Here is a 23,497-nt window from a genome sequence, read left to right as displayed (position 1 = left end):
TTGACATGCAGTTCTACTTAAAGAGTTTCTTCTATGGGATCCTTCTTCTGAAGGAAGCTGAAACTATGGCACTTAGCTTCCTTCTTGCTAAAAGACAAGTGAAAGACAGTGTTTCCAGTGTAGGAAGAAAGTGATGACCCTGGATTGCTCCCAAAAATCTGGGGAGCAGTGAATACATATTAATGGAAGCAGTCTGCTACGTCCATTTGGAGATAGCAGTGGCAAATCAGACAAAATCATGCCAGTCCTCATACTGCCAGAATGTACAAAATCACAGTGCTGTAGGTATTCACGTCCTGAATGTTGATAACTTCCTGAGAACTTCAGGATGACCTGATCTCCATATTTGTGCTTCCCACATTTGTTAAGAATTCCACACAATAATTCTTGAATTGCAATAATGGCTCAGTCCTCAGTGAGGTGGTTATACACAATCTCACACAGCTTCTGCCTTTCCCATCACCAAACCTTGTTGCACTAGTTCATGACCAATGCCCCCTCTAAGCTGTGGAGTCTTGTGAGCAAAAGTTCTACTCTGTGAGCTACTGGCATTAAAGTTGTGAGTGAGCGATTTGGCTGCTGCATAAATTACTTTGCTCTGGAGCCATCCTTCCTGAGCGAAGACAGAAATCTGTGAGCTGGAGGCTAAAAAAAGTGAGCTAGCTCACACTAACTCAGCTTAGTGGGAACACTGTTCATGACCCTCTTCAACATCAGGATTTGGAGAAAACAATGTCAAGTGAACTGGTCTGAAAGGAAAACTTGCATTTGTTCTAGATTTTTGTTGGGTGAAAGCTGGCCTGAGATCTAGGTTTACATTTGAAGGGGATATCAAAAACTGCTGTGAAAAGAATTGCATCGGTAATGTCTAGCCTACTAAGTGAAGGTTCTCCAGGAAGTTATGCTTGATAAAGATCCAGCTTTGCTGGGTCTTCACCCAAAGCGATGCAACAATATGCAGTGTCCCCTGTAACTTTGGTGGGACTCACCTGCTCAACCAGGGCTTTGTAGGAACAGCATCTCCTGGGTGGCTTCCTGAGATTCTGCTACAACATGCAGCTGGAAAAAGAAACGATCTGGTCCCATCTAGCATGTAAGCTCCTGCACTGTTACATTCCTTCTGTCCATTGGATTTGAAAAACAGCAACAGAAGGGCTAGGATCCCAAAGAGCTACTTAGAATTTGCCAAGAACATGAGAGCAACCAGTGATTTTACTTTTTTCTTGGAATACAGCTCCACCCTCATCCCAATACTCACTGCTGTATCACACACTATTTTGGGAAACCCCACTCAGTTACAGAAGCCGTTTGCCAGGGGACAAGGTGAGAAAATGGCAGGGGCACTCGTGTTCCAGTAACTCAAGTCCCAAAGCTCCTTTGGAAGGACGGAGCTAGTAGCAGTCCTGCAAATCCTGGCTGACCTGCTAAACGGTCTAAGCAATGAGTAAGAATGTATTTATTTTATTAGATTTATACTCCGCTCTCCCCACCAAGGCAGGCTCAGGGCGGTGTGTTTATGTAAAGCACCCCAGAAGTTCCATGCGTTTTCTGTAGACGTTTAACCCCCTTCATTTGTTCTGTCCCTCAACTGTATCCCAACACCAGTGTTCCCTCTAAGGTGAGTTAGTGTGAGCTAGCTCACAGTTTTTTAGCCTCCAGCTCACACATTTTTGTCTCCGCTCAGGAAGGAGGGCTCCAGAGCCAACTAAGTTATGCAGCGGCCAAGTCGCTTGCTCACAACTTTAGTGCCAGTAGCTCACAAAGTAGAATTTTTGCTCACAAGACTCCACATCTTAGAGGGAACATTGCCCAACACATATGGTTATGGTGTTAGGACTAGCCCCTGTCACACCGGTAGCAGGAGGATGTTTCTTTGGAACAGTTTCTTCAGCACAAAAGAAGAAGAAAAACTTACCATGTGGGAAAGCGTGCACTGCACCACAGCCCAGGTCAGCAGCTGGCTCTCCCAATCATAAGCACAGATGCAAACAACGTAAACATTTTTTTACTGTTAGAAAATCATGAACTCATAATCATATGTTAAAAAGGGAAGTGGGGGGGGGAGGGAGAGGTCAGCAGAAGCAGCATAAAAAAGGTCATACAGATTGATAGCCAGAGCGATTTTTCCGTCTTGCAAGCATGTAACAGACACCACCAAGAATGAGGAGGAGACCAAGCACCACACCCACCGCCAGAGGGATGACAAAGGTCAGGTCAGAATTGCTACACTCTTCCGCTGCAGGAAGAAACATGTGAAAAAAGGAAGCAAGGGAAAGAAGTTAGTGAAAACAAGCACCGGACAAGACGAATTAGCCAAGCATGAATATATATATATATATTTGCTAAAAAAGTTATATTTTTCCCAGTTTCACTTTATTCCCTCTCCAGCCAATTCATCGTTGGGACTTTACTTACCAGAATTACAGAAGAACAAGAGTCTCAGCTGGGCTTTGGCTCTCCAAACAACCCTTAAAATGAGAAATCCCCCAACTGTTCAAAACAACGCCTGTCATTTCAACAGCATGGCTTTGTTGCTATTTCTTCTCTTGGTAGCCCACAGCTCTGATGCTGCTGCCTCCAGCTTGAGCAAACCAGGGTGTAAATAAGGAGACCGCTGTCATATCTAACAAGTCGCAACGTTTTTAAAAAAGTGTGCTGCAGAATGTCTCAAGCTTTACCAAACAAGCTCATCATTCTCAAGCTTTACCAAACAAGGATTTAGTGTCCTCTTTAAGAGACAAGGGAAAGCTCTGTCGAAAACATCTCTTCACAACACCTGTGCAGCCGATGAACATCAGGAGATGACTCAATTGCGAACTTCTCAGTTGCTCCTTTGGATCTGTATAGGAGCTCAGAGGCAGGGGATGGTTTCAGGGTTTGGGGGTATTTTTTGAGGGGGGGGGGTGAAGGAGAAGATGCCACTGAGAGCTTCTTTTACCTAGTGGGGGGTGGAGGTGGGATGCGCACACTGAGGAGGCTCCCTGGGGTCCCCCTGCCCAAAGGGCTTGCACAAGCCAGCATCACAGCAGGCAAACACAACACTGTATTGGAAATTTCTATATGCTTTCAACCAAGGCTAAAACAGAAGCCTAGCTAAGACGACAGGGAACGCAGAGACCCTACGATGCCCTTTAAGGTTTTGTATCCAGTTACCTCACACTCCTCTGTGTGTCACTTCGGCCTCGAATCCCCCTTTCCAACTGCCCCATCTTGTACCTGCCAGAATTGGCTCTGCAGGAAGGGACAGAGGACAGGGCACCTGGGGTTGCGTTAGGTGCACTGACACAGACTTCCCTATGGCACCTCACCCACAGAAAGCAAGGACTTCCCCAGGCAACCAGGCAAAGAAGTCTAGCCAGAGAGCCAGTGTGGTGCAGTGGTTAGAGACCTGGAATCAAATCTGGGAGATTCAGGTTCAAATTCCCCCTCCCCCGGTGCCTTGCTGGGAGATGTTTGGTGGTCACTCTCTCAGCCAAATCTACCTCACAGGGTTATTGCAAGGATAGAAGTGGAGAGGCACAGAGAATACAGTACACTGCCATGAGATCCTCAGAGGAAGGCTCCTGTAATAATTAAGTAACCAATCAAACTTGTTTCTTTCTACGCCAGCACTACGATATAAACAGGCAGTTGGACTACTGCAAATGTTTGTGGTCTACCATCTGTGGGCATATTTGCAAGCTGCCCCTCCCCCAAGCTGTTCTTCCATAAAGAAACTCAAAGTTTGCAAAATGAAGAATTTAATTTTACAATGTGCCAAAACAATGCGAATCCATTTACAGAACTCCAGTGTTAGCTGGGGGCTGCACAAACCAAGAGGTCATTCAAAATACCAGAGTTTGATTCTCCATGAACAATTCACTTCTATCTCCAGTGAGAAGGCAGAAGAAACACTGGCAGTTTAAGAGTTACCACTCTGAAAACTGCCAGGTTTCTGTCTGACCTGCTGTAGGCAGTCTCCTCCAGGTCAAAAAGGGCCAGTGCAGGGTCTGTGCTTTGTCTGCCTTTGGCAATGAATGACACAGCTGCTCTTCTGCTGCAAACTGAACAATAGCCAACAATTCAAAATAGCAAGAGCCACAGCTCCAGGAGGCAGGCCCAGGGTAGGGTCTTAAAGAGGCAAGTGGGGAAAAGCACCACAAAATATCACACTCCAGAGGCTGTACTTGGCTCCCAAACCAGGTTTTTAAGCAAGGAAGTTTATTACTGCACTGTCCGCTTTTGGAGCATGGAGGACTAGAGACACAGGCTCCTAAGGGCAGCACCCAGTATCCAGCATATTACCAGTTTCTTCATTTTTGGTACAGGGGTTCATGGTCGAAGGCCACGTCTACAACTTATGTTAAAACAACATACTGAAAATGTCACACTGCTCTAGTGATAACCCAAAGGCACATTTATATTAGAGAACGAAGGGTTGCTTTGATAACAGTTATCCAAAAGGACTAATTGCTGTTTTAATCTTCATTTAAAACTTCTGTTCTGCCTTTCTGCCTCGCCCAATGGACCTCAAAGCAACTATTTTAGTAAGTGGTACACAAGGGTGTGGAATTAGATTGAGCAAAAAAATATATCAAATGAATCAAATATGCCATTATATGCATACATTATTAGAGACATTTTGTAATAAGGCATAATTCCGGCTGTTGTTCACAAACATTAGAACAAAGCTACAGCACTCTGTTTACATAATGGCAGCAGGTACAACATCCCCTGGGAATAAGGACCACTTCAGGTATTCATGCTGGTACACTCTAGGCTTAGTGCAACATTTGGAGAATGAAGACTTCATATACACAAAGGGAGGTGCAGTGGGAGAGTACCCATAAGCCATGCTCCCAGTCGTCACCAGCTGAAATAGCTCAAATGTCCATACACATCTGATCCACAAACTTGTTAACATTTTGAGCACATACCTCATTTCCTGTGGAAGGCAAACATAAGCAGGGCATATCTCCTATTATTTCCCGACTGTCAGAATAACGTTTCACCACACAGCATTCAAACAGTTCCTCAAACTAGTCCATAATTCCACATATCAGATTCAAACAAGATAAAGACCCATTTGCTTACTTGGGTTTTAGGCTGGTGCAGACACAACTGCCCACAGGCCATGGCCTGCAAATTGGGACACGGCTTTGGGAACATGGGCTCCTTTCTTCTCTCCCTCCCTCCACCAACTGCACATCTATTTCCCTCTCCCTCCACCAACTGCACATCACACATGTGCCAATGTAAATGACAGCTGGAATAAAACAGGTTCCCCAGTAACCGTGGCTTAGGGTGCTAAGTGAAACCCATATGTAACACTGGGAGGCAAAGGGGGTGGAACTACTAGGGAAGAGGAGGTAAGCAAGTATTCACAGAGCTGGCTTCCAAATGTGCAAGCCATGGTTTGCAAGGAGCCAGTGTGAATTCTGCACCAGGCTTCAAAGAACAGGGACATCTGCAGCCACCTTTACCATCACAGTGTTTTGGCACTGCAGTGACCTGCTTTTGAAAACAGCATATTTGGCCTAAGACCAGTCTCCTGCAATTCAACACAAAATGGTTGCAAACCTATTCATATTAGATGACAACTCAATATGCAACAGTTGTTTTCTCTTTGGATCCACACATGTCCACATGGATCTTTTCCAAAACTCATACATAAGAATGGAAAACTCTGCAGGTGCAAAATACTCCTCAGCGGGTTGAAAGAGGAAAGTGTTCAGCCTGAAGTGCATCCTGTTTTTAAAACTGCTCGTAGCCAGACCCACGATGTTTTCGGCGACCAACAAAATAAGCCATGAAAATGAGACACACTAATCCCGCCAGGGCGGCTGCCACCACAATAGGCACAAAGAAGTTGTCCACCTCTGGGCTGCAGTCTTCAGCTGGATAAAGAAAGGGTAATGAGTCAGGTTAAGCCCCTGAGCTCCCCTCTCAGAGAACGAAACAGTTTTGCGCGCTTCCCATTTAAAACACTAATTGTACATTCACCCATGTCAGAATACGCTACCCCAAGAAGAGCCCAATTGGATAACTCTATAACTTAATTTGTGACAAGGACAGAATTAGTATTTTCTTTTTTTGTTGTTGCAAAGATCTGTCTCCATGTAGCACGGGATTTTTGCTTTTTCTAGAACTCAGTTTAGAAGGGAGACAAAATATTCTCAGAGACAATGGTGAACAGCTTTGTTATGTGCAGAGTATTACCATGAAGTGGAAAAGACACTAGGCTGCCCCTCCATACATCATCCAATTAGACCCAGATCAACCCAGCAAGGAGGCTCCTGGAAACCCATGCAAGAGGCACAAATTTGGGTACATGATGAAGAACCACCACCAACTCAACTCTACTTTTGCTCGGCATTTCCTGAAGTTGCCAGCCGCAAAGCTGAAGCCTGAAGGTGCTCTACTAGTTCTGGTGCCCCGCCCAGTGTTTTCAGAAAATGAGTGGATGGGGCTTTTGCTAAGGAAGGCTTGTGATTGGCTGAGATTTTTTTAAAAATGTTGCTTTTGGAGCAGCTGCCGACATCGCACAAGGATTGTCACTGAGTGATTGAAGGTAAGCTGTGTGTATATGCAAGAAAATATTTTAGAACAGTATATTTTAAAAGGTATCCTGTTAAAAAGAGCTCCTGCCTTAAACGTAGACAACGTACCGTTAAAGATATGCATGACCTTACTCCCTGACATTTTGAGGTTGCCTCTGCCTCCTGCGATGGCCATTTTTCAGTTACTCACTACCCTGTGTCAGAATCCTAAAGGAGAACGAGGCTCAAAAAGTTTGGGGACTTCCTACACTATTGCCTGAGCAAAGAAGTAAATAGCAGATAAGTATTTGAATTTGGGTCACACGGAACATACATTTCTGGAAGCACAACTACAGAAGGTACAAAGTTGGCTACAAAAAATGCAATAGGCTCCCCAAAGATTGGCCCATTCACCAAGTTTCACTTTTGTCTTAAAGGTGCCACTGGACTCTAAATTTGTTCTACTGCTTCAGACCAATACGGCTGACTGCCCGGTTTTGTCCTTCTAGATATATGTACTGATATGATCTTGCTGGTTATAATTAATACTGCTTCTTGGGCAACTAGCTTGCCTTTTATTACTCACCTTGGACAAATTTCACCCATTTCCATCCTACCTGTCTGCAAAATGGCAGCCAATCAAAAGGGATGAGAGTTCCAGAAAAAAAGTGGTTAGGATCCCAGTAATGGCAGGACATGTACTCCGAAGTCCACTCTCCCATGCTACCCGCTAACAAAACATTGTTCAGCATTCACTCTTGTGTAAGATACTGCAAATAGGTTTCCTGCCACCAGGACCACATGACCTCGTGTTGTCTTTTGCATATATCAGGTGACTGGAAAATGCCCATCACTATCACAAATTGTATGGAATACAGACCTCAAGCATGGTATGAAGACACACACTACCACTTTATGGCTGAAGTTAAGCAGGTAGTAGCTTCCACAAGCAGTCTGGCTAGGAGACCCACCCAAGAACTATATACAAGCCACTCTAAACTCTTTGGAAAGAAGTGTGTGTGTATATAACAGAGAGAACTGCAGAGTTGCAGCTGCAAAATCTGTAGTGGGTGGTTTCAAAACCTGTCCCTCCCCAACTCTGGTAATATGATCTGTGAGCTACTATGGAGCAAGAATGGATGGCTGAAAGCTGTATGTAGGTAGAATCTATGGATTCCTGGACACAGCCCACAGAGACTCATTGTGTCTCTGACTAGTTTACCACTATATTTGCATTGTATGGTACAGATCAATGTTCTACAAAAAAAAGGGTCAGGGGGACTTCGAAACCAGGAAGGGCTTATATTTAAGACTATCAAATTCAGTTTCTGAAGGTTCTCTTCAGAAGCAGGTGGAAGAGTCAAAGTAAAAAGAATGCAGGGACACAAAATATACAGTGAGAAAATAGACTCGTTGTGGGACCAGAGCAATGCTCCCTCTAAGCTGTAGAGTCTTGTGAGCAAAAATTCTACTTTGTGAGCTACTGGCATGAAAGTTGTGAGTGAGCAATCTGGCTACTGCATAAATTAGTTTGCTCTGGAGCCATCTTTCCTGAGCTAAGACAAAAAACTCAGCCTAGAGGAAACACTGGACCAGCGCTCGTGCAGGATCAACAAGTAATTGAACTGTGGTATTTTCCACCAGGAGACATAATGATGATTATGAATGGGCAGATTCATGGACGATAGGGCCATTGATGGCTGCTGGCCATGGCGACTGAAAGGAACCTCCGTTTTCAGACACAGCAAGTCTCTGAATACCAGTGCTTGGAGGCAATGTCAGTGGAAGGCTTTGGCTCTGTAGCCTCAGTCTGTTGTTCCTTCAACATAGCTAGTTGGTTACTTTGTGAAACTGGGTGCTGGACTAGGTCTTCTGCAGCAGATCTGTGCTTGCATCTTCTGCAATGGTACATTTTAAATGGAGCAGCTCACTTCTGTGACTGAGGAATAATCACATGCCAAGAGCTTCAAGCAGGAGGATCATCTGACGGCTGGGCAGGGAACTTTTCCCAGCTCAGTCCTGCAGACAGTAAGAACTGCTTGGACTCTTTTAAGTGAAATTGCAGTGCTCCTGTATACCATGGGTACCACTACTGCAGAAAAGCCAGGTATCAACACAGTCTCCTGCAGAATACGGCAAGGTCAGTGGTGGTCCCTTTAGCTGTTTCAGGTCACATCTGGCATAGCCTCTTCTGGGACTTGACTTTTTTTCTTGCTACAACAGATATGTTACGACTGGGCAGAGTGGCTTGGACATTCGTCACAGTCATGCAACATGGTATTACAGTCTGGCTTTTGTTAGGATCAAGGACAAAAAAGCAAGCCAGTCTGAAAGGCAACTATCCCCCATTTACTTTTTAAAATATTTCACAAGGGTCACAAGCAATGTTCCCTCTAAGCTGTGGAGTCTCGTGAGCAAAAATTCTCCTTTGTGAGCTACTGGCATGAGAGCTGTGAACGAGCGATTTGGCTCCTGCATCAATTAGTTGGCTCTGGAGCCCTCCTCCCTGAGCTAAGACAAAAATCTGTGAGCTGGAGGCTAAAAACTGTGAGCTAACTCACACTAACTCAGCTTAGCGGGAACACTGGTCACAAGTGCTAATTTCCCTAGAATATACTTAAACTGAAGTACTGTTTGTACTTCCAGAACATGCAACCTGCTCACTTGCAAGCCCATCTCCAATTTTACTGGTACTTTCCAGACTGTACAGGAGTTTGGCTATTTAGAGAGCCTGACCTTAGCAGATCTGACAGAGGACATTAGTCCAAATGAACAGCCAGTTACAGGAAATACAAGCATTCTGGATCCCAGCCAGGCAGTTTTGAAGATGGACAGGGGAGCTAGTGCAGCAGTTAAGAGTGTCTTGACTGCAACTCGAGAATCAGATTCTAATCCCACTCTGCCTTGTCAAGAGCTATAGAGAAGATTTGGGCAGGAGGAGGGAAGAGGACAGACCATGATTTGGATGGCTGGACCAGCTTGATGGAAGAGCTGTTGGCTTACAGCTAATGTGGTGTCGTGGTTGGAATTGCAGAAGATCTGAGTACTCTGAAATGCTTAATGGATAAAGCTGAGTCACTGGCCCAACTTAATTTATTGGGCTGCTGTGATACAATGGCAAAGACAAAACAAAGTATGCTGCTCTGAGCTTTTTGAAAAAGTTGGATAAAAATGTAAAAAGGTAAAGGTTTCCTTGCTCGAAAGCCAGTCGAATCCGACTCTAGTGTTGCGGTGCTCATCTCTGGTTCAAAGCCGAAGAGCCAGCGCTGTCCGAAGACGTTTCCATGGTCATGTGGCCGGCATGACTAAACACCAAGGCGCACGGAATGCTGTTACCTTCCCACCGAAGTGGTACCTATTTATCTACTTGCAATTTCTTGCTTTCGAACTGCTAGGTTGGCAGGAGCTGAAACTAGAGACAGGAGCTCACCCCGTCTTGCGGCACCCGGGTCTTGAACTGCTGATCTACTGACCTTCCACAGCCTGCAGTTCAGCGTCTTAACCACTTGAGCTCCATGTACTACATAGTTTTATCCTGCCTTATATATCCACCATACACCCAACTCTACTGCCACAGAGTAGGGAGGAAGAGCTTGACCATTCTATTGCATTTATATACCGCCTCTTAATGAGCTACCCCCCCCATAGGCCTACAAGCTATGCTGACTGCCAGCCACCATTTTATACCATGCAACTGCTAGACACACTCCAAGCATGAGCAATTTTGCTCAGTGGCATTAGCCGTAGGTTGCAGGACAGTGAACGAAGAGTGACATAGAAATTGCAAGGGTTTTCAGAGAACCTGAAGTCACCAAAGCACTCAGCTTACAAACAGGCTCCCCCTCTCTTCCAACTTCTTTTAACAGCCTGTTAATATGGCAGGAAATCAGGTAGATTTGTGAAGAGTCTTTTAAACAGCTACCCCTCTCCCCCCCGCCTTGCCAAATAGGAGTAGTTCTTTGGACTCTGACTACAAGATTACATCGGATGCTATCAACTGTTTTGGGCAGATGAAAAAGTATGCCTTTATCTGGTGATGAATGGCTTAAAAACCTGCCTGTTCAAGTATGTGGGATGTTTTAAAACTTGAAAACGGGATGTTCCTGTCAAATGGTACCCAGAGTTTAAAGTGTTCCAAGGGTAAAGCAACATTTCATTTTCATGCTAAAAGTGCCAGGCTGCAAAGCTTATGCCAAGAGAGTGGAAGCTGAGGCACCTTGTTAAGGGAAAACAACCAGGGCTTGCTACTCACACCCGGTGTTCCCTCTAAGGTGAGTTAGCGTGAGCTAGCTCACAATTTTTAGCCTCTGGCTCACACATTTTTGTCTCACCTCAGGAAGGATGGCTCCAGAGCAAACTAATTTATGCAGTAGCCAAATCGCTTACTCACAACTTTAATGCCAGTAGCTCACGAAGTAGAACTTTTGCTCACAAGACTTAGAGGGAGCATTGCTCACACTCTATTAACTATCTTTCCCTCAGGCATAGCTACTAATCAGATCCAGAGCAGAGGCTAAGCTAACTTTAGACTCCTGCCTAGTTTTACCAGCATAACACAGGTGGACTGGCCGATGTTTAAAGCTCACAAAGAAAGGATTTTTCCACATCCAGGATCAGATCAAGGCTCACTTAGTCCAACATTCTTAGATGTCAAACAGTATGTTCTCTGGCAGAAGTTGGCCTACGGACCTCCTGGTGGGCTGCAGACTACTTGCCACTCAGCCTTCTTTAAAGTAGTTGCCTTCCAACTATTCCAGGGAAGCTCTGTAGAAACTTTTAATATTGGAAAGAGACCCTGTGGCTGCACCAACAAGGGAACACTGGAGGAGCAGTGGTGAGATTTGGCAGCCCAGGCTGGCCTAGTACTAAGTATGCACTAGAAGAGGCTCCAGAATTCTTTGTAACTTGTACAGGGTTCTATGGCAGGTGCATAATAGACACATCATAGCAGTAGACACAAGCATTTCTGCAGAACAGGAAGTTTGAAAGTTCCCCACCTAAAGTTTTGTGATTGGTACAGCAATAGCAGAGAAGCCTTCATGGAAACCCGCCCCCCCATTAAGCAATGTAACCAAGTTTCCTTATAAATAGAAGAGTCTTTATTAAAGCATTTTGTGCAGACAGGCAATTTACAACCATTAAGTAGAAATACAGTGTAGAAAGAATTTCAACAGATTAAAGAGGACAGTGGTGTTTTAGAAGTTTACATGAGCCAGTTAGCACTCGGTGAGAGAAAATGAGCCTTTGCTACCAAGCAGTTCAGCCCCTCGCTGGTTTATTATTGCGATTGCTGCATTATGGTTTTGATGTTGTTTTTGGCATTTCGGCGTTATTTGCTAAGGCTTTGAACCAATGCAATAAAGTTTATGAATGGAATGGAGTGAGAGGTACACTTGGCTGTGTTGAACTCAAATGCACTGCTGAAGTTTTCAAACAGAGCTAACTGGCTTATGCTTCCCTACTAAGAAGCAGGTGAAGAGACAATGACTACGACAGTACGCTGGCAGAGGTTTACGCTCCTCTTTGTATCTGCAAGCCCAAGAAGAAGGTCACTAGAAGAATTAACTACAAGCCAATTATTTGTTGGAGGATGCAAAAAGAAAGGCAGCCATGAGTGGCCATCTTGTTGTCTGCTCAAGCCACAAAAGTGTACTCATAAAAAAGGCTCAAACACAGCCTGAGTTTAAGTGGAATTCAATTTGTATTAATCTAGGACAGAGTATAAAAAGCTCAGTTTTTTTAAAAGACAGAGCCCAGCTCTCTGCTACACATAAGCAATTGCTTGTGCAGCAAAGTACAAAGTGCTCAACTTTAGGTTCCCTTTGCTAAAACTGTCCCCTTTGGAGTTCATTCTGAACCACAGCAATTTGTCAAACTCCCAAGAAAATTCCCTTTGATAGGCAACTCCCTTGCATGTAGAACACCAACAGCCAAAAATCTACATGTTTAATGCAGCTTGTACAGCATAATTCCGACTCGCACAAATGCAAATTCAGCAGTAGACCCGTGATCTCCCACACTGTAATTATGCATAGCAGAATTTACTGCTGCTCATGCTCTGCCCCCCCACTACACACTTCAAGTTTACCCCAAGTAACAAAAGTGTCATAATCAGCAAAACCAAGCAGCTTTAAATGCACAGCTGTACACCCAAGAACACGAACCAACTAATATCTGCTCTGTAACAGATTCTTGACAGACGCTCATGCTGTTTAGCAGTTTTCAACAGATGCTGGCTTGGACATGGAGTGTTTAACCAGGACGCCCAGTTAATGTGCAATTTAAGGGCACTTCAAGAAAATCAAACTGTTGATTTTGGTTTTGTTACAATAAAGAGAGGACCAGCTAGATGGAAGTTTCTGCTTGCCTCTGTGGGTGGTAAATAGCCACACCCACAAGATCCGGTTCTGCAGTTTTCCAGATCACCAGGCAGCATCAGATGCAGCTATTTAGGAAATGCAAACTTTAGGAGTTTACTAATGCAACAATACTCATAAAGGAAGCTTGCACACACTTGTCTTGCTTTGAGATAGTCCGTGTATGGTGCCATTACTGGGAAGAACACCACAAGCACTGTGAAGTACACTGACACCGACAAGAGCTCTGGGATTCCAAGCAGTGGTTAAAGCAAAGTAGCCAAGTTATCCTTCACTTGTAAACAATGGAATGCACAGGGCAGCAAGTACCAATCCCAGTTCTCTATTGGGTTGCTCCAATAGTCTGATTTCACTCAGGATAAATTCCCTTTTCAGACTGCTGCCTGCCTAACTGGTATGTTTTGTATTTGACATTTTTTACATTTTAAATAAATTAATCTGCAGGTTAAAACTTGTTGCCTAAATTTCACCATGCCCATTATCCAGTTCCATACATCTTGTGAAATCTTTACAGATCCAGAGACACAGCCTGGGGGTGTGTGGGATGTGCGCACGCATCTCTACGCTTTTATGGAGAACTGTGGATGTGGGTAGCTGGGTTTAGAGTCTGCCCTTGCTTGAACTGCAACTGAGAGAGAAGAGCCTCACAAGGTTTACAGTGTCTGATATCCGGCATAGCCTTTTCTTCTGCCAATTACGTAAGCAAACACTATAATGACGATCAAGATTACAAGAGCAGTGCCAACGGCAATCGGGATTAAAATGGTGTCGTCATCCAGTGAACACTCCTGTGCTGTAGGCAAGAGAGGTGGCGACAAAAGGGAAAAAGATATTGGCCGAGTGCAAATCCAAAAAGGCTTTGCCTTAAAGCGGCTAGCAAGATAAGCCTAAATCCTAGAATGTAGTCTGCAGGATTTAAGAGCCCCATTACCACACCCTTCCATGGATTAGAATGCAAATAGCCAAATGTCTCCGAGGCAACCAAATGGTTAAAGCTTTCTATCCCCTGGAAAACCTTGCAAGGTTACTTGGAAATAACTAAAACGTTTGATCTGTAATCTTGGCACATCCATTAACTGGATCAATGTCAAACTTCAAACGAGACAAAGGTTCAGAAGGCCTCTCAGGATAGGACGCTAGATGGCTATGGAGTCTTCTGGTTGGGGCAAGGACTGTGGAAGCTAGAAAAGACTGGCTCAACAGGACACTAGCGTAAAGCTTTCCTGGTAGTGTGGCAAAGCTCAGACAGTCCAACGCGACGTACTGAAGTAGGTAAATTCAATCAGAATGAAAGCTTTTTCTGAGCCGGCTAAATTACAACATGATGACTAGTGGTCACCTATAAATATTTATATATCGGTACTACTTTCTTGTGATGAATCCCCCCCAAAGTCAGAACCTACTATGTTTGCAACAAAACCTGCCCTTGCTGTGTAGCTTATTAAAGAAAGTCTGAAAAGGAGACTAAGGCTTCTTTCAAAGGACACAACAGATCTGAATACATTAGCAAAATAAACACAGGAATTTAGCCAGAGAAGATGCTTGGAAAGCTCTTTTTTTAAAAGAGTGCATGTGTGGGGCAGGTGCCTTTTGAAGGACTGAAAGACTGGGCGGTAGGAATTTCTAGTACGGGGGAGCCAGGCCTTGCTTTTCTGGATCTCTTCTGTTGAGATCTAATGGCACAGATGCTTGCTACAATCATCGCTGGTATTTTGGATAGTACCTGTAGCTCCAGTTAAATTGAAATTTGGATTCGACTTGGAATCCAACTTCTGAGGCTGGTCCCTTGGGCTCAGAAGCTAACTTCTGGTCAAGGAGATCAACGGGGTTCTTTGTTAGCTTCTATTCCTACCAGAAAGAGTAAGGATTCATAGTGACACCCCCCCACCCCCCACCCCAAACCTGCCTGGTTGGAGATTCATTCTTACCTGTAGAGTATTTGTTTTCTTTTACATCAAACGGCTGGACCCTTAGGTCAAAGGTCTTTATTCGAAATCCCTCCGTCACGATGAGAGTCTCTTCTTTCCTGCACATGTACGAACTGCCCAAGGAGGCATCCCAGTAACTGAGACTGTTGTTTACAGCATACAGAGAGCCTGGAGAAGAACAATTTCACATAATCTTACCAGCAACAGGTGTGGGATTCTAAAACCCAATCATGATCTTAATAGTGTCCTGCAGCTAGGAAAGCTTATCTTCAGTTAATCCCTTGAAAAACTGCACAGCATGAATATTCCAAACTGAATTTCTGGACAGTCAGGCAAACCCAACTCAAGAAGAACTCAGCGAGTCAGACAAGTTATTTGCTGGGTCATAGCTGATTGTTTCAAACCAGCTGGCATCTTACCATTGGCAGGACGAACAACAGTGATGTTCACCCCTTTCAGGTAGAACCTTCCCAAGCTTGTGTTTCTCTGTTTGAAAGACAAACCCACCAAGTTTGAGTTAAACACAGTGGCGACAAATCGCTTTAAGACTATTACTTTATAGATTTGCTAATGTGTCAGAAGCCAAGCAACAACAACAAGAAAGCCGCCATTTGCATGAATGAATGATTGTAGAATTGCCAGTTAATGCCACAGTTATATTTCTACACATGGCCCAAGTGCTTTGCCCTTTATTCGTGCCTGGTATTTCTCTGCCATGTTCATGTTCAGTGCTTGGTGGACTGTTGCTGAGCTCAGACAAGTTCAGCAAGACCTGGCAGTACAAGGAAATGTTTATGTCAGAAGCTTGAATAGAAGGCAGAAGAGTTTCCCACAAGCACTGCCGTTTCTAAGGCACTTCCAGTTACTTCAAGCACATGGAGAGGCAGGATATGTTTTTGTTCCCCACACTCTGGCCCCGGTCACACGGGCAGGAAAATGCACGCGCGGGGGGGGGGGGGGGGGAGAAGTGTGACTGTTTGCCCCGGAGCAAAATAACGCGCAATTGCGCGATCAGACGTCCCGCAGATGTCCTGTCCAGGTCCCGTGGTTAGGGGGGAGGTGCCGATCACAGGACAATCCTGCGGCGCGGCAAAGAAGCGGCCTCTCTAGCAAAAGGCTCCGTGAGTTTAACCCCTTCCAGGGCTGCAGAGGAAGGCAAACTGTGTCCTCCGTCCCGGTCCCCTCCAGGAGGAGCTTCAGCCGGGCCGCCCTCCCACCACGCCCCCCCTGCACCTCCCCCTCTGCTGCCTGGTGCAGAGAATTCCTCTCGAGCAGGCTGAGCCAGGAGTGGGGGGGGGTACGGAAAAGAGGAGGGGGCTGTGGAAGTGTGCGCATGCGCCGTTGGGTGCTTGTGCGCATCCCGTGGAGACTTGAAAAAAAAACCTTTTAGCGACGGGACATGGGCGGGCACCGGATGCCACGATTTACCAATGGAAACGCGATCAGGCGCCCGCCCTTGCCCCGCGGTTTCCGGAAACTAGTACCTTGGAGGTACTAGTTTTTAACCCCGCATCTTCGGTGGGAGGCCTCGGGTTCGCCCTGGGAGCTCTACGCTTCTCAGATGTGGTGCTGTGATCACGCCTGGAAAATCCACCTATCTTCCGTCTCTGTAGCGTGGCTAATGCTCCGTGTGACCGCAGCCTCTGAAAGGCAAAGAGGCTCACCCCACCCCTTAAACCCAGGGATAGATGTCAAACTAGTATTTCAGGAATAACTACACTGGTGCCCTGACCTGGATAGCCCAGGCAAGCCTGATCTCATCAGATCTCGGAAACTAAGCAGGATCTACTTTGGCAAGTACTTGGATGGGAGACCTCCTTGAAATACCAGAGGCAGTGGCAGGCTTTATTCAGCCACCTCTCTGAATATCCTTCAGGCCCCCAGTAGGGGTCAGTCACCAGAGGTCACCATGACTTCCAGGTGTACACGCACATGGACATATAAAAAATACAAAAAACCAAAAACAAACCCCACACCCCAAAAAGAGAGGAATAACTACACAGGAAGCTGCCTTCTACCAGATCAGATCGTTTGTATACTTAGCCCAATAAAGTTTGTTTTATTTCTGGCAGTGGCTCTCCATAATCTTGGAGAGATGGCTCCCCACATCATTTGCCGCTCAGTTCTTTTACACTAGAGGACCTGAATCTGGGACTCACAATGTGTTACATATGCTCTATACCATTGAGCTATGGTTCCCTCCCAGTAGTCCTACTTTAGCATTAAAGGGGCTAAAGGAGAAAGGTAATACAATGTCCACCAAAAGAAAAAAACCTGAAGATATCTCATATGCACGCAACAGTTTACTTACAACCGCAAAGAAGAAATCAATAATTATGTTGTCGCTATCATTCAGCCTGAGGTCTGCAGATGTTCTACCACAGCTACCAGTAACTTCTGTAGTGTTTGGCTGAATATTAATAATCCAGGAACTCTAAACATTAAAAAAAACCCAGTTAGTAGCCACACTTACAAGTTTCTGCTGCCCAACAACTTTTGCAGCCAGCTATGAAACTCCCCAGCTGCAGACAGTCAGCATCACCTACTTATTTCCCCAAACAGGATGGCTATTTCTACCACCTTTTCCAGTTCCAAGGAATGTACCTGGTCACATCGCTGTTGCCCCAGCTAACAAGCCTCGTTAATGTATCTCAGAAGCTTGGGCTCCCTCTACAGGAGAACTATGCTTCAGCAACCAAGACAGTACTACCAGTAAAGTGGAGTAACAGAACATTGTTGAAAGACCCCCCCCCCAAGGGTACTTTTAACCTGTGAAGCCCACATACTCTTCTCTATTCCTTTTGTGAAGCATATTTTGAGTCAGCAAGCACACAACGTACAAGTCATCCAGAAACCTTGAGATCACATTGCTATAGCTGGAATGTAGGGACAATATAAAACCTGGTCTTTGGAGATGTTCAGCTGCAGGCCCATGCTTGCCAGGAGACAGGCTGTGGCACCAACATTGACCGAGTAGTTTCCTGTGACAGGCTTCTCCCCTGCTTGGGCAGTGGGTAGAGGAGCAGGTGACAACATTGTTGTTTTAACAGTGGTGGCTGTAGTTGTGGTGGTGGTAGACACAGTTGTAGTAGATGTAGTAGTGGTGGTAGAGGCTGTTGTCGTAGGCATGGTTGTAGTTGTGGTTGTCGTAGGCATGGTTGTAGTTGTGGTAGGTATTGTTGTAGTTGTGGTTGTCGTTGTCGTAGGTGTCGTTGTAGTTGTCGTAGGTGTCATAGTTGTCGTAGGTGTCGTTGTAGTTGTCGTAGGTGTCGTTGTAGTTGTGGTTGTCGTAGGTATCGTTGTAGTTGTGGTTGTCGTAGGTATCGTTGTAGTTGTGGTTGTGGTTGTTGTAGGTATGGTTGTGGTTGTTGTAGGTATGGTTGTGGTTGTTGTAGGTATGGTTGTGGTTGTTGTTATGGTGGCAGTTGTAGGTAGAGTTGTGGTTGTAGTAGAAACAGTTGTGATTGCAGGAGGATTATTCTCAGCAGAAGCCACAACACCTTTATCACAATGAGTATCTAAAGAGAAAGATAAGAACACAGTAGTAGCATGAGCATGAAAAATACTCGAGGCAAGAATGATTCTGTAAGATGCTGGCATTCACTAAAAGCTATATCTAGCGGGTAACAGATTTCAAAATATGTTATAGCCAGAGCTTTAGTTCTGTCCATATAAACTGGCAAAGGTCAACCAGCAACTTAAACCAAGGAAAATGGCAGAAGCAGTGGTACAAAGGGTGCAGGGGTTTAGACCTGCAGTGACAGTGGTCTCAAGATCTTTGCTACCAAGCCTTTATTTCATGGTAACAGTTTTAAGCTATATCTCTGGACTCAGGGCAGGTCAAGTTATCAAATGGTTAGAGACTGAGCCAGGTAGCAGCTGCCATTCAACCCCCCCCCCCGCATAGTGCTAGAGAAAATACTTGCATACAGCTGTCTACTCACATTCTGTACTTAAGGAGCCATTCAGAAGGAAAGCCTGAAGACTGATGTTCCAGAGGTCATTTGTGACATTGCCAACTTTTACAGAATCCACATGATGACAGGTGTATACTGTATGTAACTTAATCGGATGCACAGGATAGTTTGCAGAGGTAACAACTGGTCCTGTACAGGAAGAACCATGCAAGGAGGAGTCATTTATGCATTCTGTGTACCCAGCCAAGCTCCATACCCTCTGTTCTTACACAGTACATTGACAGTGGTGGACTTCTTTTTGTTGGTCTGTTTTGGTACTGACCGATGCAGGGGCCTTATACCAAGTCAGACCACAGTATGGCCTCAGACTGGCAGCAGCTCTCCAGGGTTTTTCACATCACCTACTACCTAGGTCAATAAGATAAAACTTAATCGAGGTAAAATTACATCTGTAAGTCTTAAAACTTATTAGGAATAGTTCCTTGCTACCAAAATCTTGGACAAAAAAACCAGCAGTCTGTACAGTAACTTCTGGTGACTTATCAGCTAAAAGAAACCTAATTGCACTATCAGAATTGGCCCTAGGCAGTAAAGGCTTGATCAGAAGTAGTCGGAGATGTGAGTAAAGGGGGCAGCGTAGCAGAATATGATCTAAAGTATCAGATTCTCTGAGTGGACAATTGCAAATCCTGTCACATTTCGGGATGCCTCTATATCTACCTGAGACCCAAGATTGGGGAAAAACATTAAATCTGGCTAGCATAAAGGCTCTGTGTTGCAGTGGGATCACCAAATTAGAAAAGTATTGTGCCATACTGCTTGGTACATATCTGAGGCCAAGAGAAAGGGGGGAACAAGTGCCCCCGGCACCTGGCTAATTTTATTAGGCAGTGGCACAGGGTACTGTGCATTTTAACCATATGTCACATGCTTTCTCCATTTTTTTGAACCAGATTAGCCTCTGAAGCTACTATCCTATATTTCTCACAATGGAGCTAACAGATCTGGAAGATTGTTTAGTTCAGGAAAGTGACATGGGAAGACAGTAGGGATGTGCACTTGGCATTTCCAAGCTGAATTAATACCCAAATCATACTTCTTTGGGATTCGGGAATCATGCCTTTTTGGCATGATTCAGATATTAGTTAAGCTGCATCAGATTCTCTGATTTGATTTGGCTTACCAATAAGAGAATCCAAATTAATTAAATCTCCTAGGGTATATTCAGTGGACTGGGGGGGGGGAGAAGGGTTTGAGATAGAGGCACCGAATTTGCAGTGTAGCTGCTTGAGCCTCTCCTCAAAAGAACCCCCATGTTTCAAAAAGATTGGACAAGGGGGTCCAATTCTATGAGAACCCAAAGAGGATGTCCCCATGGTGTTTCCAATGGTGGGGAAAATAGCAAGGCAATACCAAAAGCCCAGCAGAATGTCCCAGAAAATTTCTGCAGTTGAAAGTGGAGTGTGTGGGGGGGGGACATTTTTGCAAGGCCAGCAGCAGAACCAAAACCAAACAGGACTAAGGCCAAATCTGAGAATCTCTGAAGTAAAGGGGGGCATTGCTGCAAGGACAATAGAACCAGCGCGATGTACTAGTGCCCAGCAGTGGAACCTAATGCAAATCTACTGGTGCTCAGCAGCAGAACCCAGTGCCATTGTGGCAAATGCTAGGCCAGCTCAACAGGACTGATGTCAAGCACAGAATCACAATCCAAGCAAGGGGGAGGGGGATGGCTGGACAGCAGAACCAGAGCAGTAGTGACTGCCCAGCAGCAGAACCCAGTGCCACTGTGGTAAATGGCAGCTCAACATTACTGGGCTTTTGTGTATTGGGCTGGGTTTGGTTCAGGTGGACTAGCAAAAGCACCTTCCCGCCCTGTACTTTTGAGTGTGCTGCTAGGCTTCTACTGCTTTTGTTTCTGTCAAAAAATTTTTTTTTAAAACCCTGCTGGGATTCTCTGGTGTGACATTGGTTAGTTCGGTCCCTGCCTCACTGGTGCTGGATTCTGCTCCTGGTGTGACATTGGTTAGTTCGGTCCCTGTCTCACTGGTGCTGGATTCTGCTGCTGGGAACTACTACATCACACTGGTTCTGCTATCCTTGGAGAAATGCCCCCCTTGGAGAAATGCCCTTCTGCTATCCTTGGAGAAATGCCCCCCTTTACTTCAAAGATTCTCAGATCTGACCTTAGTCCTGTTGGGTTTTGGCGCTGCCACAGTGGCACTGGTTCTGCTGCTGGCCTTGCAAAAATGCCTCTCCCTTCACTTTCAACTGCAAAGATTCTCTGGGACATTCTGCTGGGCTTGTATTGCCTTATTTTCTCCACTATTGGAAACACTGGAGGATGGGGACACCCTCTTTGGGTGCCTATAGAATTGAACCCCCGATCCAATCTTTTTGAAACGTGGGGGTTCTTTTCGGGAGAGGCTCAAGCAGCTACACTGCAAATTTGGTGTCTCTTTCTCAAATCCCTTTCCCCTCAGCCCACTGAATACACCCTAGGAGATCTGCCATTGACTATAATGGCCCCATAAGGTATAATGGAGCTGAAACATTCAGGATCCCTGAATTTTATCCGAATTCCAATACAACACCGATATTGGAATTCGGGTTTTCAAGGCAATACCAAATTTTTAAAGGTCCAAAAACTCCGAATCTGAAAAATACTGATTTTTTCCCCTGTACATCCTTAGAAGAAAGTAGAAGTTAAATATATATACCCCAGCTCAGCTTTCCTGACCAATTTAAGTGGCCCTATACAACTGCTCTGCAGCTAACCTGGGACATCTGATCCTGATCTCCAGTATTTGTTTTGGCCCCAGGAAGCCTAGGCCATGAGCTTTTGAAAACAATGCTGCATTTCACATGCAGCAGGGTCAAGATACAGCGGAAAGACAGGAGGGAGGGAGGACTTAAAAGGTAAAGGTTCCCTTGCTCGAAAGCCAGTCGACTCCGACTCTAGGGTTGCGGTGCTCATCTCCGTTTCAAAGCCGAAGAGCCAGCGCTGTCCGAAGACGTTTCCGTGGTCATGTGGCCAGCATGACTAAGCACCAAGGCGCACGGAATGCTGTTACCTTCCCACCGAAGTGGTACCTATTTATCTACTTGCAATTTCTTGCTTTCGAACTGCTAGGTTGGCAGGAGCTGGAACTAGAGATGGGAGCTCACTCCGTCATGCGGCACCCGGGTCTCGAACTGCTGAACTACCGACCTTCCACAGCCTGCAGTTCAGCGTCTTAACCACTTGAGCCACCGCAGCTCCTAGGGAGGACTTATGGTGCACTAAATTCCAAACTGTCCCAACAGAAACAGCTTAGTAGCTCATCATGATTATCCTACTGCTAGACACGGGATACAGAGTGCAATATAAATATACCATCACTTCCAATACGCTGACTCATTGTGCTCTTTGTTTTCAACTTAGGGATTCTGAAATTTGAAGCTCATGTCATCTCTGCTAGACAGTCTAATTAGAGGTCACTCTGCTTATTATCACAGCATTTACGAGCATCCAGAGCAAAAGTGTGAAATGGATTATCAAGGCTCCTTGAGGAGATTACACAAAACTTTTTAACAAATTTCAATTTAAGTGGCCAGAAAGATAATGTCTTAATCTCTCAGAACAAGATCACTTTAGCCAGAGCGGTATATGCTACATTGTGGGAGGGTAGAAAAAGCAGTAGTGGGTGTAGAAGTTATCTTGAATTTCTCTCAGATCTTTTTTTTGGGGGGAAATCTTGCTCTTATTGATGCAAAGAGATGACCGAAGCAGTATGGGAAACCCCTGCCAAAATCTTAAAACTAGATGGGGATTTCAAGATTTAAAGTCCAGTGGCACTGTAATGACTAAGCACATTTATTAGTTATGGTGTCACTGGGCTTTTATTTTGCTACACACCAACATAGCTACCTCTCTGCAATTATTGGAGTTTGAGACCTGATCCCAGCCCGACAGGAACTATGCGAAGAATCACAGCAGCAAAAATTATTACAGCAGAACCATTCAGAAATCCATCTTTACCTTTCCTTTTAGCATCTGGAAATAATTGATGCAAAGAGATGACCGAAGCAGTATGGGAAACCCCTGCCAAAATCTTAAAACTAGATGGGGATTTCAAGATTTAAAGTCCAGTGGCACCGTAATGACTAAGCACATTTATTACTTAAGGTGTCACTGGGCTACCTCTCTGCAATTATTGGAGTTTGCGACCTGATCCCAGCCCAACAGGAACTATGCGAAGAATCACAGCAGCAAAAATTATTACAGCAGAACCAATTAGAAATCCATCTTTACCTTTCCTTTTAGCATCTGGAAATAATTCTGCATCATTGGTATTGTAAATAAAGGTGATGTTTCCTTGGTAAGTATCATCTGTTTTCGCAAACTTGATGCTCCAGAAGTGTCCTGCTCCAAACTCTATTGCCAGCAGAGGGCCACTTGTTTTATCACCACATGTGCTTCCATCATACGTCACATTTTCTGGGAGCGTAAAAGCTTTGTTTTTCTGAAAGATTGCAGAAAGCACCAGTTCCCAAACAGTAAGCTTAGGTTTAATAGCAGGAGCACAAGTAATCTCTTTTAGACAAGATCTGCCAAAATGCTATAGCTCAGTTCCAGGTGGTCAGACTCCACACATCCTTTAAAATGAGATCCATTTCCTATAGGGGTTGTGAAGCTATACTTTTTCTTGAAGGCTTAACGCAGAATGTTATCTAGGACATCATTATATCCAATTCTGAAGTAGTCCTCAGAAGTG

General features: G+C 45.0%; 1 protein-coding gene across 1 annotated transcript in view; it reads right to left on the bottom strand.

The window, feature by feature from the left end:
* Positions 1-3,760: 3,760 nt before the first annotated feature.
* Positions 3,761-23,497, bottom strand: part of LAMP2 (lysosomal associated membrane protein 2) — a 31,240-nt gene continuing 11,503 nt past the window's right edge. Inside the window, exons 3-12 of the mRNA XM_015427042.1 lie at positions 23,035-23,245; positions 18,768-18,929; positions 18,136-18,341; positions 17,725-17,994; positions 17,135-17,257; positions 15,243-15,309; positions 14,824-14,991; positions 13,553-13,688; positions 7,105-7,139; positions 3,761-5,876 (exon numbers count right to left, since the gene is read on the bottom strand). Of these exons, the coding sequence (XP_015282528.1) occupies positions 5,734-5,876; positions 7,105-7,139; positions 13,553-13,688; positions 14,824-14,991; positions 15,243-15,309; positions 17,135-17,257; positions 17,725-17,994; positions 18,136-18,341; positions 18,768-18,929; positions 23,035-23,245 (1,521 nt within the window). The 3' untranslated portion in view covers positions 3,761-5,733. The remainder of the gene's footprint in view (positions 5,877-7,104; positions 7,140-13,552; positions 13,689-14,823; positions 14,992-15,242; positions 15,310-17,134; positions 17,258-17,724; positions 17,995-18,135; positions 18,342-18,767; positions 18,930-23,034; positions 23,246-23,497) is intronic.

This window comes from Gekko japonicus, unplaced genomic scaffold (assembly GCF_001447785.1).
Source record: "Gekko japonicus isolate JY-2015 unplaced genomic scaffold, Gekko_japonicus_V1.1 scaffold425, whole genome shotgun sequence".
Lineage (NCBI taxonomy): Eukaryota > Metazoa > Chordata > Lepidosauria > Squamata > Gekkonidae > Gekko > Gekko japonicus.
This window is presented reverse-complemented; position numbering and strand designations above follow the sequence as displayed.